This window comes from Gobio gobio (assembly GCF_949357685.1).
Source record: "Gobio gobio genome assembly, chromosome: 7".
NCBI classification, from domain to species: Eukaryota; Metazoa; Chordata; class Actinopteri; order Cypriniformes; family Gobionidae; genus Gobio; species Gobio gobio.
The window spans coordinates 57,723,896-57,743,158 of NC_137103.1; the positions used below are offsets into that span (position 1 = coordinate 57,723,896).

At 40.2% G+C, this 19,263-nt stretch overlaps 1 protein-coding gene across 1 annotated transcript in view; it reads right to left on the reverse strand.

Annotated features, from left to right (window-relative positions):
* Positions 1 to 2,557: 2,557 nt before the first annotated feature.
* Positions 2,558 to 19,263, reverse strand: part of LOC307128805 (uncharacterized protein) — a gene marked incomplete at its 5' end in the record, with an annotated part of 32,571 nt that continues 15,865 nt past the window's right edge. The window contains 3 exons of the mRNA XM_079820788.1: positions 2,558 to 3,010; positions 11,936 to 14,560; positions 15,060 to 15,192. Coding sequence (XP_079676914.1) covers positions 2,561 to 3,010; positions 11,936 to 14,560; positions 15,060 to 15,192 — 3,208 coding nt within the window. The 3' untranslated portion in view covers positions 2,558 to 2,560. The remainder of the gene's footprint in view (positions 3,011 to 11,935; positions 14,561 to 15,059; positions 15,193 to 19,263) is intronic.

Here is a 19,263-nt window from a genome sequence, read left to right on the forward strand (position 1 = left end):
GAGACCCCACAAAAAACGTTCTTAATACATTAAAAAAACTGGACGTTTTCGACGTGTACAAAACATTCCCAAATAACGTTTTCATAACTTAAAGGGAATGTTAACAAAACGTTCTGACAACAACTTTTTGTTAGCTGGGTATCTGTCCTCTCTCCTCATCTCCATCACTCTTTCTTTTTCTCTCATTCTCCTGATCTTGCCCTCTCTTCCCCTCCTAAAGCAGTCAACAAAACATAAGGTCAATTTATATTTAGAATATTTTTTATTAATCACTTTGTTTTCAAAGATTTTTTTAAATTCATTCACAATATGTACACACTCATTATTAATCTTATGTATCAAATGAAGAAAACGGATTTGTTAATGTTTCTTGTCCTCTCGCATTGACAGTTGCTAATTATTAGTGGCCTACGTATTTCTTTCCTATTTTAAATTAAAAATGGCGAAATTAAACACAGGATTATTAGTTTGCCTGATTATGTTTATCGGTAGTTTAACTTTTCAATCCTAAAACAGCTGCCAAATATGAAATGTTTAGTTACAGAACACAACATTTATAGTCTACACATCGGAAAAATACAGAGGTCCGGATTCAAATTATTGGCCGTCATTACTTAAAATAACACCTGTTTATTACAAAAAACGGACTTACATTCTGACATTCCACAAAGATGGGAGCATGAAATTGTCCAAAATGTCTTGGTGAAGCATTAAGAGTTCCTTTTTACTTTATACGTTTAGGTAATATAAGATGCAGTTTGGACTGGTATTGTAAAACAATTTAATAGTTTGAATTTACATTTTACAAGTGAGTTTCTGCCTTAGATTAAAAAAAAAACAAACAAAAAAAAACAGATAAAATAAATTACAACAAACTTATTAAAACAGTGACCAAGTGAAGGATTAGTATTGTTGTCATGCTTTAGTACAGCCTTTCACTTCTCAAAGTCCAATTATAGTTGATGTTAGTCAATGTATTAACTATCTTTATGCATTTGTTACAGAATTTATTCATCGTCGTTAATGTTGGTTAACATTTCAGTGTAAGTTGAATCTTGTCTAACTACTTGACTTGCTGATCATAGAGTGAGTTTCTGCCTTCAATTCAAAATAAAGAAGTACAAAATGCAATAATTAAAACATTAGTGACCAAGTCAAGTCAACTTTATTTATATAGCGCTTTTAACAATGCAGATTGTTTCAAAGCAGCTTTACAGTGTTAAACAGGAAAATAATGCAACATAATTTTATTCAGCCGTATAGTCATTCTGGAGAAAACGGTGCTGTCATCAGTTCATTTCAATTATCATACAGTGACAGTGTGGGCTTTGGATCAATAGTTAGATCAGTAATTTAGTTTATATGGTTAATTTAGTTAAATAATTAGATTTATTTGGATATTTAGTTGAAACATTTAGTGTCCCCCAGGACAAGTGAAGAGGTTCTTCAGTGGTTCTTCAGTGGTTCTTCAGCGGTTCTTCAGAGGTTCTTCAGAGGTTCTTCAGAGGTTCTTCAGTGGTTCTTCAGCGGTTCTTTGACTAAGGGGCTATATAGCACCTCTGAAGAACCTCTGAAGAACCACTGAAGAACCTCTGAAGAACCACTGAAGAACCTCTGAAGAACCACTGAAGAACCACTGAAGAACCACTGAAGAACCTCTGAAGAACCACTGAAGAACCTCTGAAGAACCTCTGAAGAACCACTGAAGAACCACTGAAAAACCACTGAAGAACCTCTGAAGAACCTCTGAAGAACCACTGAAGAACCACTGAAAAACCACTGAAGAACCTCTGAAGAACCGTTGAAAAACCTCTGAAGAACCGCTGAAGAACCGCTGAAGAACCGCTGAAAAACCTCTGAAGAACCTCTGAAGAACCACTGAAGAACCGCTGAAGAACCACTGAAGAACCGCTGAAGAACCTCTGAAGAACCACTGAAGAACCTCTGAAGAACCACTAAAGAACCACTGAAGAACCACTGAAGAACCGCTGAAGAACCACTGAAGAACCTCTGAAGAACCACTGAAGAACCACTGAAGAACCTCTGAAGAACCGCTGAAGAACCACTGAAGAACCTCTGAAGAACCGGTGAAGAACCATTGAAGAACCTCTGAAGAACCACTGAAGAACCTCTGAAGAACCACTGAAGAACCGCTGAAGAACCACTGAAGAACCTCTGAAGAACCGGTGAAGAACCACTTAAGAACCTCTGAAGAACCACTGAAGAACCTCTGAAGAACCACTGAAGAACCACTGAAGAACCACTGAAGAACCTCTGAAGAACCGGTGAAGAACCACTGAAGAACCACTGAAGCACCAAAATTGGTGCTATATAGCACTAAAAAAGGTTCCCCTATAATTACGAGCCAAGAACCATTTTTGGTGCCATATAGAACCTTTTTTTTTAGAGTGTAGTAAAACCTGTATAGCTGCAGTTTGCCTAATAATTTTGTCAGATAACCATGTTTAGTGTTTTGTTCTTCTCTCAATATTCTCATTGGCTCATACTTTTGGCCACTGCTGTACAACAATTTTGCGTTTGTAGCTCAAATCAGGGTTCTCTACTTGGTGGTGAAGTATTGGCTATAGAGGTCGCTGTACATGGCCTGGTTGTCGACCCGTATGGCGTTCCGGAGGGACTGCCAGAACCAGGCTTCAGCGGAGGAGGAGCGCGGCCACTCCAGGATGCTGCGCGCGCACAGACGCCTGCGCAGACGCAGGAAATGCGAGTGCTGGAGCACGGGCTCCAGGAGCAGCAGCACGATCACGTCCTCATTGTCCTCCAGGAGCCTCTGGTGAGCCAGGAACACGGCCAGCTTGAAGGAGCCGCTGTTCACGTAGCCCTCGGTCAGCACGAAGACGGTTTTGCGGCTGTGCTGGATGCTCTGGGTCAGACTGTCCATGACGGGAGAGCCGGGGATCCAGTCCCGTTCCTCCAGGCATATGGGCAGGATGCGCTCGCCTCGCTCCTCCAGCTGCACCCGCAGGTGGTTCAGCACCCAGTCGGACACCTGCAACATCCACACCATTATTGAACTGACTGAATTGGGTTAAAAGTAACAAAACGTTAGAGGAACGTTCTGCAAACCTAAAAAAAGTTGTATTTCCTGTAAGTTTACTGGCTGCTCAAAAACAAATGTTACAAATGCATGTTTTGGGAACGTTCCCAGGACATTCTGAAAACCTAAAGCTAAAATTCCCAGGACATTCTGAAAACCCAAAACTAACGTTCCCAGAACATTCTGAAAACCCAAAACTAACATTCCCAGGACATTCTGAAAACCCAAAACTTACGTTCCCAGGACATTCTGAAAACCCAAAGCTAACATTCCCAGGACATTCTGAAAACCCAAAACTTACGTTCCCAGGACATTCTGAAAACCCAAAACTAACGTTCGCAGAATATTCTGAAAACCCAAAACTAATGTTCCCAGGACATTCTGAAAACCCAAAACTAACGTTCCCAGAACATTCTGAAAACCCAGAACTAACGTTCCCAGGACGTTCTGAAAACCCAAAACTAACGTTCCCAGGACGTTCTGAAGTTCCCAGAACATTCTGAAAACCCAAAACTAACGTTCCCAGGACGTTCTGAAGTTCCCAGAATATTCTGAAAACCGAAAACTACCGTTCCCAGAACATTCTGAAAACCCAAAACTAATGTTCCCAGGACGTTCTGAAAACCCAAAACTAACATTCCCAGGACATTCTGTAAACCCAAAACTTACATTCCCAGGACATTCTGAAAACCCAAAACTAACGTTCCCAGAACATTCTGTAAACCCAAAACTAACGTTCCCAGAACATTCTGAAAACCCAAAACTAACATTCCTAGAATATTCTGAAAACCAAAAACTAACGTTCCCAGAACATTCTGAAAACCCAAAACTAACGTTCCCAGGACATTCTGAAAACCCAAAACTAACGTTCCCAGAACATTCTGAAAACCCAAAACTAACGTTCCCAGAACATTCTGAATACCCAAAACTAACGTTCCCAGGACATTCTGAAAACCCAAAACTAACGTTCCCAGAACATTCTGAAAACCAAAAACTAACGTTCCCAGAACATTCTGAAAAACCAAATCTAACGTTCCCAGAATATTCTGAAAACCAAAAACACACGTTCCCAGAACATTCTGAAAACCCAAAACTAACATTCCCAGAACATTCTGAAAACCCAAAACTAACGTTCCCAGAACATTCTGAAAACCCAAAACTAACGTTCCCAGGACATTCTGAAAACCCAAAACTAACATTCCCTGAATATTCTGAAAACCCAAATCTAACGTTCCCAGAATATTCTGAAAACCAAAAACTAACGTTCCCAGAACATTCTGAAAACCCAAAACTAACGTTCCCAGGACATTCTGAAAACCCAAAACTAACGTTCCCAGAACATTCTGAAAACCCAAAACTAACGTTCCCAGAACATTCTGAAAACCCAAAACTAACGTTCCCAGGACATTCTGAAAACCCAAAACTAACGTTCCCAGAACATTCTGAAAACCCAAAACTAACGTTCCCAGGACATTCTGAAAACCCAAAACTAACTTTCCCAGGACATTCTGAAAACCCCAAACTAACGTTCCCAGGACATTCTGAAAACCCAAAACTAACGTTCCCAGGACATTCTGAAAACCCAAAACTAACGTTCCCTGAATATTTTGAAAACCCAAATCTAACGTTCCCAGAACATTCTGAAAACCAAAAACTAACGTTCCCAGAACATTCTGAAAAACCAAATCTAACGTTCCCAGGACATTCTGAAAACCCAAAACTAGCATTCCCTGAATATTTTGAAAACCCAAATCTAACGTTCCCAGGACATTCTGAAAACCCAAAACTAACGTTCCCAGGACGTTCTGAAAACCCAAAACTAACGTTCCCAGAACATTCTGAAAACCCAAAACTAGCGTTCCCTGAATATTTTGAAAACCCAAATCTAACGTTCCCAGAACATTCTGAAAACCAAAAACTAACGTTCCCAGAACATTCTGAAAAACCAAATCTAACGTTCCCAGAATATTCTGAATATTCTGAAAACCCAAAACTAACATTCCTAGAACATTCTGAAAACCCAAAACTAGCGTTCCCTGAATATTTTGAAAACCCAAATCTAACGTTCCCAGAACATTCTGAAAACCAAAAACTAACGTTCCCAGAACATTCTGAAAAACCAAATCTAACGTTCCCAGAATATTCTGAAAACCAAAAACACACGTTCCCAGAACATTCTGAAAACCCAAAACTAACATTCCCAGAACATTCTGAAAACCCAAAACTAACGTTCCCAGAACATTCTGAAAACCCAAAACTAACGTTCCCAGGACATTCTGAAAACCCCAAACTAACGTTCCCAGGACATTCTGAAAACCCAAAACTAACGTTCCCAGAACATTCTGTAAACCCAAAACTAACATTTTAAACAAAATATGTTCTAAGAACGTTTTGACAATAATTATGGTCCAGTTTTGGGAATGTTTTAAAAATGGTTTTGTCTCGAAAGTTAGCAAAAACATCAAGAGAGCGTTCGGTTTAAAACGATATGGGGACATACTTTTTGAATGCTGGATGCTTTGAAACAAGTAGCTAGTAGTAGGGATGCAACGAATCTAGATTTTTGGGGTTCGGCCGAATACCGAATCCACTGGTTAAGATTCTGCCGAATCCGAAAACCGAATCCTACTCCCCTCCTCAGTCCATCATCACAGTAAACACATTAATGAAGAAAACAACGTCCACAGCAGTGTAGTAAGAACTTTGACCGATTAATACTATTAGTAAGATGTTTTTTTTAACGCTTTTTTAGTTTGTTTGTTTGCTGCATGGTTAAAGAAAATATGCTGTATTTTTTTCTAGGGCTGTCAAAAGATTTATCGCGATTAATCGCATCCAAAATAAAAGTTTGTGTTGACATAATATATGTGTGTGTACTCTGTTAATTATTATTTATATATAAATACACACACAAGCATGTATATATAAAACTAAACTAAAACTAACGTTCCCAGGACATTCTGAAAACCCCAAACTAACGTTCCCAGGACATTCTGAAAACCGGAAACTAACATTCCCAGGACATTCTGAAAACCACAAACTAACATTCCCTGAATATTCTGAAAACCGGAAACTAACATTCCCAGGACATTCTGAAAACCAAAACTAATGTTCCCAGGACGTTCTGAAAACCCCAAACTAACGTTCCCAGGACATTCTGAAAACCGGAAACTAACATTCCCAGGACATTCTGAAAACCAAAACTAATGTTCCCAGGACGTTCTGAAAACCCCAAACTAACGTTCCCAGGACATTCTGAAAACCAAAACTAACATTCCCAGGACATTCTGAAAACCAAAACTAATGTTCCCAGGACGTTCTGAAAACCCAAAACTAACGTTCCCAGGACGTTCTGAAAACCCAAAACTAACGTTCCCAGAACATTCTGAAAACCCAAAACTAGCGTTCCCTGAATATTTTGAAAACCCAAATCTAACGTTCCCAGAACATTCTTAAAACCAAAAACTAACGTTCCCAGAACATTCTGAAAAACCAAATCTAACGTTCCCCGAATATTCCGAAAACCAAAAACTAACTTTCCCAGAACATTCTGAAAACCCAAAACTAACATTCCCAGAACATTCTGAAAACCCAAAACTAACGTTCCCAGAACATTCTGAAAACCCAAAACTAACGTTCCCAGGACATTCTGAAAACCCAAAACTAACATTCCCAGAACATTCTGAAAACCCAAAACTAACGTTCCCAGGACATTCTGAAAACCCAAAACTAGCATTCCCTGAATATTCTGAAAACCCAAATCTAACGTTCCCAGGACATTCTGAAAACCCAAAACTAACGTTCCCAGGACGTTCTGAAAACCCAAAACTAACGTTCCCAGAACATTCTGAAAACCTAAAACTAGCGTTCCCTGAATATTTTGAAAACCCAAATCTAACATTCCCAGAACATTCTGAAAACCAAAAACTAACGTTCCCAGAACATTCTGAAAAACCAAATCTAACGTTCCCAGAATATTCTGAAAACCAAAAACACACGTTCCCAGAACATTCTGAAAACCCAAAACTAACATTCCCAGAACATTCTGAAAACCCAAAACTAACGTTCCCAGAACATTCTGAAAACCCAAAACTAACGTTCCCAGGACATTCTGAAAACCCAAAACTAACGTTCCCAGGACATTCTGAAAACCCAAAACTAACATTCCCTGAATATTCTGAAAACCCAAATCTAACGTTCCCAGAATATTCTGAAAACCAAAAACTAACGTTCCCAGAACATTCAGAAAACCCAAAACTAACGTTCCCAGGACATTCTGAAAACCCAAAACTAACGTTCCCAGAACATTCTGAAAACCCAAAACTAACGTTCCCAGAACATTCTGAAAACCCAAAACTAACGTTCCCAGGACATTCTGAAAACCCAAAACTAACGTTCCCAGAACATTCTGAAAACCCAAAACTAACGTTCCCAGGACATTCTGAAAACCCAAAACTAACGTTCCCAGGACATTCTGAAAACCCCAAACTAACGTTCCCAGGACATTCTGAAAACCCAAAACTAACGTTCCCAGGACATTCTGAAAACCCAAAACTAACGTTCCCTGAATATTTTGAAAACCCAAATCTAACGTTCCCAGAACATTCTGAAAACCAAAAACTAACGTTCCCAGAACATTCTGAAAAACCAAATCTAACGTTCCCAGGACATTCTGAAAACCCAAAACTAACGTTCCCAGGACGTTCTGAAAACCCAAAACTAACGTTCCCAGAACATTCTGAAAACCCAAAACTAGCGTTCCCTGAATATTTTGAAAACCCAAATCTAACGTTCCCAGAACATTCTGAAAACCCAAAACTAGCGTTCCCTGAATATTTTGAAAACCCAAATCTAACGTTCCCAGGACGTTCTGAAAACCCAAAACTAACGTTCCCAGAACATTCTGAAAACCCAAAACTAGCGTTCCCTGAATATTTTGAAAACCCAAATCTAACGTTCCCAGAACATTCTGAAAACCAAAAACTAACGTTCCCAGAACATTCTGAAAAACCAAATCTAACGTTCCCAGAATATTCTGAATATTCTGAAAACCCAAAACTAACATTCCTAGAACATTCTGATAACCCAAAACTAACGTTCCCAGAACATTCTGAAAACCCAAAACTAACGTTCCCAGAACATTCTGAAAACCCAAAACTAACATTCCCTGAATATTCTGAAAACCCAAATCTAACGTTCCCAGAATATTCTGAAAACCAAAAACTAACGTTCCCAGAACATTCTGAAAACCCAAAACTAACGTTCCCAGGACATTCTGAAAACCCAAAACTAACGTTCCCAGAACATTCTGAAAACCCAAAACTAACGTTCCCAGAACATTCTGAAAACCCAAAACTAACGTTCCCAGGACATTCTGAAAACCCAAAACTAACGTTCCCAGAACATTCTGAAAACCCAAAACTAACGTTCCCAGGACATTCTGAAAACCCCAAACTAACGTTCCCAGGACATTCTGAAAACCCAAAACTAACGTTCCCAGGACATTCTGAAAACCCAAAACTAACGTTCCCAGAACATTCTGTAAACCCAAAACTAACATTTTAAACAAAATATGTTCTAAGAACGTTTTGACAATAATTATGGTCCAGTTTTGGGAATGTTTTAAAAATGGTTTTGTCTCGAAAGTTAGCAAAAACATCAAGAGAGCGTTCGGTTTAAAACGATATGGGGACATACTTTTTGAATGCTGGATGCTTTGAAACAAGTAGCTAGTAGTAGGGATGCAACGAATCTAGATTTTTGGGGTTCGGCCGAATACCGAATCCACTGGTTAAGATTCTGCCGAATCCGAAAACCGAATCCTACTCCCCTCCTCAGTCCATCATCACAGTAAACACATTAATGAAGAAAACAACGTCCACAGCAGTGTAGTAAGAACTTTGACCGATTAATACTATTAGTAAGATGTTTTTTTTAAGCTTTTTTAGTTTGTTTGTTTGCTGCATGGTTAAAGAAAATATGCTGTATTTTTTCTAGGGCTGTCAAAAGATTTATCGCGATTAATCGCATCCAAAATAAAAGTTTGTGTTGACATAATATATGTGTGTGTACTCTGTTAATTATTATTTATATATAAATACACACACAAGCATGTATATATTTAAGAAAAAAATATTATTTTTATATATAAAACATTTATATTTATATATATTATAGATTATATAAATGTATATACAGTATATACATGCAAATATTTCTTAAATATATACATGAATGTGTGTGTATTTATATATAAATAATAATTAACAGAGTACACACACATATATTATGTAAACACAGACTTTTATTTTGGATGCGATTAATCGCGATTAATCTTTTGACAGCCCTAGTTATAATGTGTTTATATTGGGACTATTTCAGGCCAGACTGGTAGTAAGCGACCCCAATTATGTGATATTTAGCCCCGGGAATGCAAATTTTAGTAGGCAACCATGCCAAAAAAACACATATTTTACCCCCAAATGTGATTTTTACTGGGGAAGCCCCCCTGAAACGCGAGTGAGCTTGTTTTGGGTAGCAATTGGGCGGGTTTTGTTGTGAAAACCTGGCAACCCTGGGCAGCGGGAAACACACACACACACACCAGGCTTGTTCGAGACGCATCGGCGCTGCGCAGACGATCAGCGTATGATACATTAAAAAAACACATGAGTGAATCAAAAGCATAAGGAGTCATATGCTCTCGCTGGACTCGTTATCATACGGCGATCGGTCTGCACAGCACCGCTGCGAACAAGCCTTCCATCAACAAAGCAAACGTTGCGTTACTATTGATTCACATGGCTTTACGATCCTACATCGGCATCAAAACACAACGAAAACATGCAGTTCGCCGTAATTTGTATAGACGGAGATTACAAACGAGCTGTTAGCTCCATTAGCTGCTATTTCGACAATGGCGGATCTCCAGTGTGTGTTGGTCTTGTTGACTCCGCCCCCAGCGCCTGACGTAATCGGTTCTTACTTCTAGCCCTGTTCTAGCCCAGCAATGTTTTGGTGCTACTTAAGAACCACTTTTCCTGGCTCGGAGCTGGGGCTTTGGGTGTGGAAACACAAAGAACCGATTTGAAACTAGGCTCTGGCTCCGATCTAGCTCTAGCACTGCCTTGGTGGAAAAGGGGTAAGAGAGAAGTAGCACCGGCTGCAATGTTCTTCCGCAAGACGCATGCAGTTCTGTTTATTAACCGCTAGAGCACAAAAAGTTACGGACTGCAGCTTTAATTTTATTTTCATTAAAGGGTTAGTTCACCCAAAAATGAAAATTCTGTCATTAATGACTGAGCCTCATGTCGTTGGACACCCGTCAGACCTCCGTTCATCTTCAGACACAAATGAAGATATTTTAGTGTAAATCTGATGCTCTGAAAGGCCTCCATTGGCTCAACTTTACACTCTCAAGACCCTTAAAAGACACTAAAGACTAAAGTTACAAAGTCCATCTCACTACAGCGGCTCTACAATAACTTTATGAAGACGAGAATAGTTTTTGTGCACAAAAAAACCCTAAATAACGACTTATATAGAGATGACGATTTCAAAACACGGCCTCATGAAGCTTCGAAGCGTTATGAATCAGTGCGTCGAATCAGCGGTTTGAATTGCCAAATTTCAGCAGTTTGGCGGTTTGACACACGATTCAAACTGCTGATTCGACTCACTGATTCATAACGCTCTGAACCGCTGAATCGACTCACTGATTCAAAACGCTTCGAAGCTTCATGATGCCTTGTTTTGAAATCGTCATCACTATATAAGTCGTTATTTAAGGTTTTTTTGTGCACAAAAACTATTCTCGCCGATTCATAAAGTTATTGTAGAGCCGCTGTAGTGAGATGGACTTTGTAACGACGTCTTTAGTGTCTTTTAAGGGTCTTGAGAGTGTAAAGTGCCATTGTGCCAATGGAGGCCTTTCAGAGCCATCAGATTTCAACTAAAATATCTTCATTTCTGTTCCGAAGATGAACGGAGGTCTGACGGGTGTCGAACGACATGAGGGTCAGTCATTAATGACAGAATTTTCATTTTTGGGTGAACTAACCCTTTAAGAATAGGCAACATTATGCCAGGATGACTGTCCTTCCTCTGCCGTACCTGAAGTTGCTGCATTGGCTGCTGTCCGTAGATTCCTCGTATTCTTTTGGATGTTTAATACGCAAATGTTTTAACAGCTGCTATTGTTTAGGGTCCTTGCCACCACGAGACAAATCGGCATTGCATATTGAACATGTAGCTTGACTTGAATCGCCTTCTTTTGACTGAAAGTACTGCCAAACAACACGTTTTCTGTTCACAAGTTCCATTTTCATTTTCTCACAGCCTGCATTCGAACGGTCCACCTAGTAAACACCTTCCCGTAATCAACGGCGGCTTCATTACGTCGACCAGCGGAGCGCACGTAGTGCAAGCCTAAGGTTCGGTTCGGCGGAAAAAAATTCTAAGGTTCGACAGAAACCGAACACCGTCAAAAAGCCCAATATTCGGCCGCATCCGAACCAGAATCCTGGTGCCAGTTGCATAAACTAAGACATTATGTTAAGACAGTGTCTTAAGATCTAGTATGACCCACTAGCAGTTAGGCAAGTGGCATTCAGTCTTACTTTTCGTATCAAATTAGTCCAGTCTATGTTTTTATGTAACTGATTTTAAAAAGTTATGAACAGTCTTAAAGAAAAAAATGTATGTCTAACTTGTAAGACTAGTCTTAACGGTTTATGCAACCGGCCCCTGGATTCAGTGCATCCCTAGTTAGTAGTAAACGTTATATGAACATCCAACTAGAATTATTCAGAAATAAAATTGGGTTTGCTACTTTGAAACAATCTGTATTGAATAAAGCGCTATAGAAATAAAGCACACCTGCATGTCCTTGGTGTCGTAGGTGACGAAGGCGTCGTAGATGCAGCTGTCGGAGCTCAGGTGCTGATACCCAGTGAATCTGGCTTTCAAATAGTAGAATAAGTAGGAGACGTCCCAGTAGAAAAGGTGCATAGCGACAGATATGAAAGTGGTGCATATAATGCACACAAGGGAGAGGAAGTACGCCAGAAAGGCCAGTTGGTCATTTATGCATTCTTTAATGTCAAATTGTATTACAGGATCTCCTTTTCTCTCTTCTGGCATGGCACATTTCACCGCAGTCACCAAATCAGGGATTTTCACTTTGGTCTCAGAAATCCATAGAATGAATTCTAGTAGGTTGCACGTGCAGTGGAACGGGTTGCCGTTGAGCCACAGCGTCTTCAGGTAACTCTCGGGTTCAGATGGAAACGTGGACTGGTTGACAGTTATGAGTTTGTTGTGGCTGAGATCAAGCATCTTGAGGTTTACCGCTCCCTTTAGAAATCCACCGGACAGCTGGGATATTTGGTTGTACCGGAGATCGAGGAGCTGTAAAGAGGGAGCATCTCCAGACAAATCACTTGATATTTGAAAGATCTTGTTGTAACTTAAAATGAGCTCTCGGAGATTTGGGAAATGTCTCAGCATTGTCCAGTTAAAGTTATCCAGAATATTGTGGCTTAATTGGAACCTCTGAATGCTTCTAGGAAGAAGCGTATAAACTCTGATAGGGATTCTCTCGATACTGTTGGAGGATATGTCGAGATAGGTCAGATTGGCCAAGTTTGCGAAAAGCCTATAGTAGGTTCTGTCTCTTTCCCTCCACATCTTGCCAAGACTATTGTGCTGGAATTGCAGCTCTTTAAGAGACGCACTTGAGATGGTTTTGGTGGTTAACGTGTAGATGTTATTGGAGCTCATGTTCAAGACCTTCAAAGAGGGCAAATATTGGAGGAAATTCAAATTGTGCGTCACGCCTGGCACAATGAAATAATGGTTGTTGTAACTAAGGTCCAGCACCTCAAGACTCTGTAACTCTTGGAAGGCGTGGTCGTACGCCAGATCAATTTTGTTGAAGGATAAATCTAGGTATTTGAGATCTGGAAGCGTTGTGAATTCTGATCCATTTGGAGCCGTGGAGAAGCCATTCATAGAGAGATTGAGGCAAGATATGTTCCCGTATGTCGCAAACTGTTCCGGAGCAATTAGGAACAGGTTATTTCGACTGAGATCCAACACTCGACCGGTGGCGTAGCACTCTGGCTTCACGAGATGTCTTGGAACATCGTAAGAATGATCTTTAGAGTTAGGTTCTAACATCAAGGGCGTCTTGAATGAGGATTTGAAACCAACGCCTGTGTCTTCTCTCAAGTCCCTATTTACGGTCACCGGGTAAAACCTGTTTTCCGATAGATAGAGTAGTTTCACATGGCGTAATTTTACAAATACTTCCAGTTTCGCATGCACAATGAAGTTTATTCCTACATCCAGCACAGAGAGATTTCGTAAGCCATACAGAGGGCTGAGGGTCGCATCTTCGATTCCTCGAAACACCAAACCTCGAAGGTTCAGTGTCCTTAGAGAGGTCAAGTTTGCAAAGCTGGACGATAAGTTAACCGTGTCCGGGTAAGTCTTAAGGGCATAGTTAAATGAAAGATCGAGTTTGGTTAGAAATGGCAGGTTACACAAGAAAGCATTCCCTGTGATGGCGTAGAACAAGTAATTATACGACAGGTAGAGCTCCTTAAGCATCCAAATGTTGGCGAGCCAGCTGGGCTCTATGAATGTGATCGAATTCCCTGCGAGGTGCAGAATCCGTAGCTTTCTAAGGCCGGAAAAAGCTTGTGGATGGATTTTAATGGAACCGTTTTTACAAGGAACACATGGATATGGAGCGTTATGACACCGTGGACAGTTTCCTTGGATTTTTAGACTTGTCAGATTGTCGAGTCCTTGGAAATCATGCTCTCCGACGTACGCAATTCTGTTTGAAGCGAGTTCAAGAGCTTTTAAAGACCCCGGTAATCCTCTGGGCACTCGGGTTAGGTTGTTGTACGACAAAGTAAGATATTTCAATCTCGCCAGGACTGCGAAACTTCCGTCTTCTATGTGATAGTCCCTTGAGCAAGGATTCCAGTAGTAGCAGTTTTTCGAAAGATGAAGAATTGACAGATTTGGCACATGCACAAAGGATGTCGAGTTTAACCTGGTGATCAGGTTCTCTACAAGCCTTAGTTCACGCAAGTTTTTTGGAAGTTTTTTTGGTACGTACTTTAGACCAATCCCGTCGAGCTCCAGCGTGCGTAACTTGGTCAAATTCAAAAATTCATCGTTGCCAACAACAACCTTACGATCTTTCTTATTCAACCAGTTCAGATTTAAAAAGGTCAGATTTGCCAGGTGTCGGAAAACCCCTGATGTTAAGTTCTTGATCTTGTTCTCCGATAGGTCAAGGCTGGTGGTGTTGCTTTCGAGCGCTGGAACATCTTTGAGTTCACGTCCACGACAGTTGACCACAATCGTCATCTCAGTTTTGTTCACGTGTATATCGCAGGGTTGAGTCTTGAGGTTCCTCACGCCAATTTGGCACAGGGTTAGTGTGATATTCAATGTCATAATAAGCCAGACTTCTACTTTTATTACCTGGGGGAGTATGAAACAAAGAGATGTTAAACCACATTGCACAATGACAAAAACACTTTACAGTAAGGTCCTACATTAGTTAACATGAACTACAGTGTAAAATGAAAGAAAAAAGGTTTATTATTAGATACATAGTGGCCTTCTATCAGGAAGGTTCTGATATATTGTTGTTGTTGTTGTTGTTGTTGTTGTTGTTGTTGTTGTTGTATTTGTCATTTTGAGCATAAACTCACTTAATATCTTCAGTCGTTTTGCTTCTCAAGTGAATGAATCTTGATTTAAGAATGTTTAAATATTTAAAAACAAGACAAATACTGAGGAAGAAGTCATAACTCTGAGCGAGGATTTTGTAGAAACATGAGGGTTACCACATTTAAAGAGGCTGGCATGCTCACAATGGGGTGTAAGTTTTACCCCTGGGGCGCAAGAGGTGCCCAAAGTTGCCCCATAGACATACTATGGTGAAGGACGGCCCATGAAACGCTTGTGTTTTTCCTACCATTGGAACTTGCATAGGGATTTCGTATTGAGCATAACTCTGGATCACAGTGTCATAGAGACAAGGGCATTCACTTAGGCAACCAATCAGGATCATCGTGAATCTATCAACAAGTTCCATTTGGCTCGTTTGACTTGGGGGAGCAAACCACAAATCACCTTCAACACTTCCTAGCCACGCCCTAACAACCATTGTTGAGCACCCTAGCAACCCAAACAGGGATATCTTCAAATCTGAATGTCATAGAGGGATTGCGGTTGGTTTATATATTGCTGTTGCCATGCGGATGGGGTCCGGAACGCATTGGGGATTTTCTGTTTTAGTTGAGGATGGTGTTGTTTACATGCCGCCAAATTAAATAACTAATCAGAAATGAATCAATTAAAAACTTACTTTAGCTTTTCATCTAAAACAAAATTAATTTCCTATTATCACTGTAAAGCTGCTTTGAAGCAATCTGTGTTGTGAAAAGGGCTGTATAAATAAATGTGACTTGACTATATAATTCATACTGACAAGCAGCCTTTATAGTATCATCATCGGCGGCCAAGCCACTCCCTAGCAACCAAACAGAGTACCCTAGCAACCATTTAGCAAAACCTAAATCTCTGCATCAGAACATCATTAAGAGTTTTGGTTCTTTTGACTGATGCTAGCAAACAGGACGTCCAACATGCTACACATGCTAGCATCTTGTTAGCAACATGCTAATCATGTTAATCATGAGGGAAAGAGAGATTTGCAGTTTGTGAACATAGATCAGGATATAATAGAATGGTTCCTAGGGAAAGGAAACAGTCAATGACGGTAATATCAGATTGATGTTACAGTAAAATGGCATTCCAGTATGCCATGTGATAGTGTAAACAGATTACCATGGTAAAGACTGCCACATTACTGTAACTCGTTTTACTGTAATGGCAGTAAACTCTGTTCAAAACCTCATGGTTGTTTCATAACTTCATCACACCTTTTGATACAGTTACAATTATTATGTATTAAGTGACATAAGTCAGGTAATGTAAGTGTATTTTCTAATGTGGCATCTGTAGTCACTGCGATTAAAGGCACAATATGTACAATATGAAGCGTTAACGGCAGAATAAAAGCTCCGCCCACTCAAGAGTCAAGACACGCCCTTGAGTTGAGGAAGAGACAGAACATTACACACTGTGCCTTTAAATCAGGACACATTTACTGGAGAAGCAAAATGACTGAAGAGTTTCATAATGAAGTGAGTTTATGCTTATTTTGTTTTGAATAAGAGACCTCTAGCGGCGAAAAATTACATATTGTGCCTTTAATAAACAATTTAACGAATGTCTTGCACATTGCTGGCTCATATTTGTTAACTAATGGAACCGTACTGTAAAGTGTTACCAATAAACTTTATATTCGGGTTAGCCAAACATATGATGTTTTACACTGTAAAAAAAAGTTGGGTTTGGGGTTGGGGTTGTTTTGACACAGTGATTGTTTTTTTTTTTGACCCAGCAGTTGGGTTGTTTTGACCAAGTGGTTGGGTTGTTTTGACCAAGCGGTTGGGTTGTTTTGACCAAGCGGTTGGGTTGTTTTGACCCAGCGGTTGGGTTGTTTTGACCCAGCGGTTGTGTTGTTTTGACCAAGTGGTTGGGTTGTTTTGACCCAGCGGTTGGGTTGTTTTGACCCAGCGGTTGGGTTGTTTTGACCAAGTGGTTGGGTTGTTTTGACCCAGCGGTTGGGTTGTTTTTACCAAGTGGTTGGGTTGTTTTGACCCAGCGGTTGGGTTGTTTTGACCCAGCGGTTGGGTTGTTTTGACCAAGTGGTTGTTTTTTTTTGACCCAGCAGTTGGGTTGTTTTGACCAAGTGGTTGGGTTGTTTTGACCAAGTGGTTGGGTTGTTTTGACCCAGCGGTTGGGTTGTTTTGACCCAGCGGTTGTGTTGTTTTGACCAAGTGGTTGGGTTGTTTTGACCCAGCGGTTGGGTTGTTTTGACCCAGCGGTTGGGTTGTTTTGACCCAGCGGTTGGGTTGTTTTGACCAAGTGGTTGGGTTGTTTTGACCCAGCGGTTGGGTTGTTTTGACCAAGTGGTTGGGTTGTTTTGACCAAGTGGTTGGGTTGTTTTGACCCAGCGGTTGGGTTGTTTGACCAAGCGGTTGGGTTGTTTTGACCAAGTGGTTGGATTGTTTTGACCCAGCAGATGGGTTGTTTTGACCAAGTGGTTGGGTTGTTTTGACCCAGCGGTTGGGTTGTTTTGACCAAGGGGTTGGGTTGTTTTGACCCAGCGGTTGGGTTGTTTTGACCAAGGGGTTGGGTTGTTTTGACCCAGCGGTTGGGTTGTTTTGACCAAGGGGTTGGGTTGTTTTGACCAAGAGGTTGGGTTGTTTTGACCAAGTGGTTGGATTGTTTTGACCCAGCGAATGGGTTGTTTTGACCAAGTGGTTGGGTTATTTTGACCCAGCGGTTGGGTTGTTTTGACCAAGTGGTTGGGTTGTTTTGACCAAGTGGTTGGGTTGTTTTGACCAAGGGGTTGGGTTGTTTTGACCCTGCGGTTGGGCTGTTTTGACCAAGAGGTTGGGTTGTTTTGACCCAGAGGTTCGGTTGTTTTGACCAAGCGGTTCGGTTGCTTTGACCCTGAGGTTTGGTTGTTTTGACCCAGAGGTTTGGTTGTTTTGACCCAGAGGTTGTGTTGTTTTGACCCAGCGGTTTGGTTGTTTTGACCCTGAGGTTTGGTTGTTTTGACCCAGAGGTTGTGTTGTTTTGACCCAGCGGTTTGGTTGTTTTGACCCAGAGGTTGTGTTGTTTTGACCCAGCGGTTTGGTTGTTTTGACCCAGCGGTTTGGTTGTTTTGACCCAGCGGTTTGGTTGTTTTGACCCAGAGGTTGGGTTGTTTCATCCCAGTGGTTTGTTTTTTTAACCCAGAGTTTGGGTTGTTTAAACCCAGCGATTGGGTTGTTTTAAGCAAACATTTAACCCAACCGCTGGGTTAAAACGACCCATTCACTGGGTTAAAACAACCCAATTGCTGGGTTATAACAACCCATTCACTGGGTTAAAACAACCCAATTGCTTTTTTAGAGTGTAAAGTGTTAACATCATTACTTATTAATGTGTAAATATTATGCCTTTAATTCAGCAATAAGAGTGATTTGAAACGGCATTGTTCGCTATTGAATGATCATACGCTTGTGTTTCGGGGAATAAACCAAATGTTCTCATTACATATCACAATGATCTTGTGATTTGAAACAATGATTATGATGAATGAAAATATGTACAAGAATGAAACACAAATAGCGAACATTTATAAACAAATATGTTGCATTAATTGACATTAACTAATGGGACCTTATTGTAAAGTGTAATTTTTTTTAATAGTGTATAAACAACAGCATATGCAAAAAATTTAAAACTTATCTCGTCTCTTTAAAAACAAAAATCACCCAAACATCAAGTCATACAAGATTCGGTTTAATGTAATATGTGACCCTGGACCACAACACCAGTCATAAGGGTACATTTTTTGAAACTGAGAATTATAGATCATCTTCAGCTGATGTGTGGTTTGATAGGACAATATTTGTAAATCTGGAATCTGAGGGTGCAAAAAACTCTAAATATTGAGAAAATCTCCTTTAAAGTTGTCCAGATGAAGTCCATAGCCATGCATATTACTACTAATAATACATTTATGATATATATTTATCAAACAAAATATATTTTGATAGAACATGATCTTAATATCCTAATGATTTTTGGCATAAAATGTATAATTTTGACCCACACAATGCATAGCCACAGATATGCCTGTGAGATCAGGACTGGTTTTGAGCTCCAGGGTCATTTTTAAATTGACATGACTTGAATATCCAAGTTGTCTGCACTTAAAAATGTAAGTTAGAGTACACACAATGAATAACAACATGTATTAATTGTATAAATCGAGTTTCTTACCATGGTAGCAATGTCAACGGGAACCTATGCAATGCTTAGAGCCGGATCAGCGATGTCTGGTGATGGCGCATTTAGGAAACAGGAAGTTTTGGTTTAACTGTTAGATTATTTGAACACTAATACTGTATATCTCTAAACGCGGCCTGTCATCGCCACCTGCCAGTGCAGCGACTGATATAAACCCTTCTGTTTCTCTTTAATAACCACAATCAAATTCACTTGATTGACGTGTGTGTGTGTGTGTGTGTGTGTGTTTCCATTATAAGAGAGGA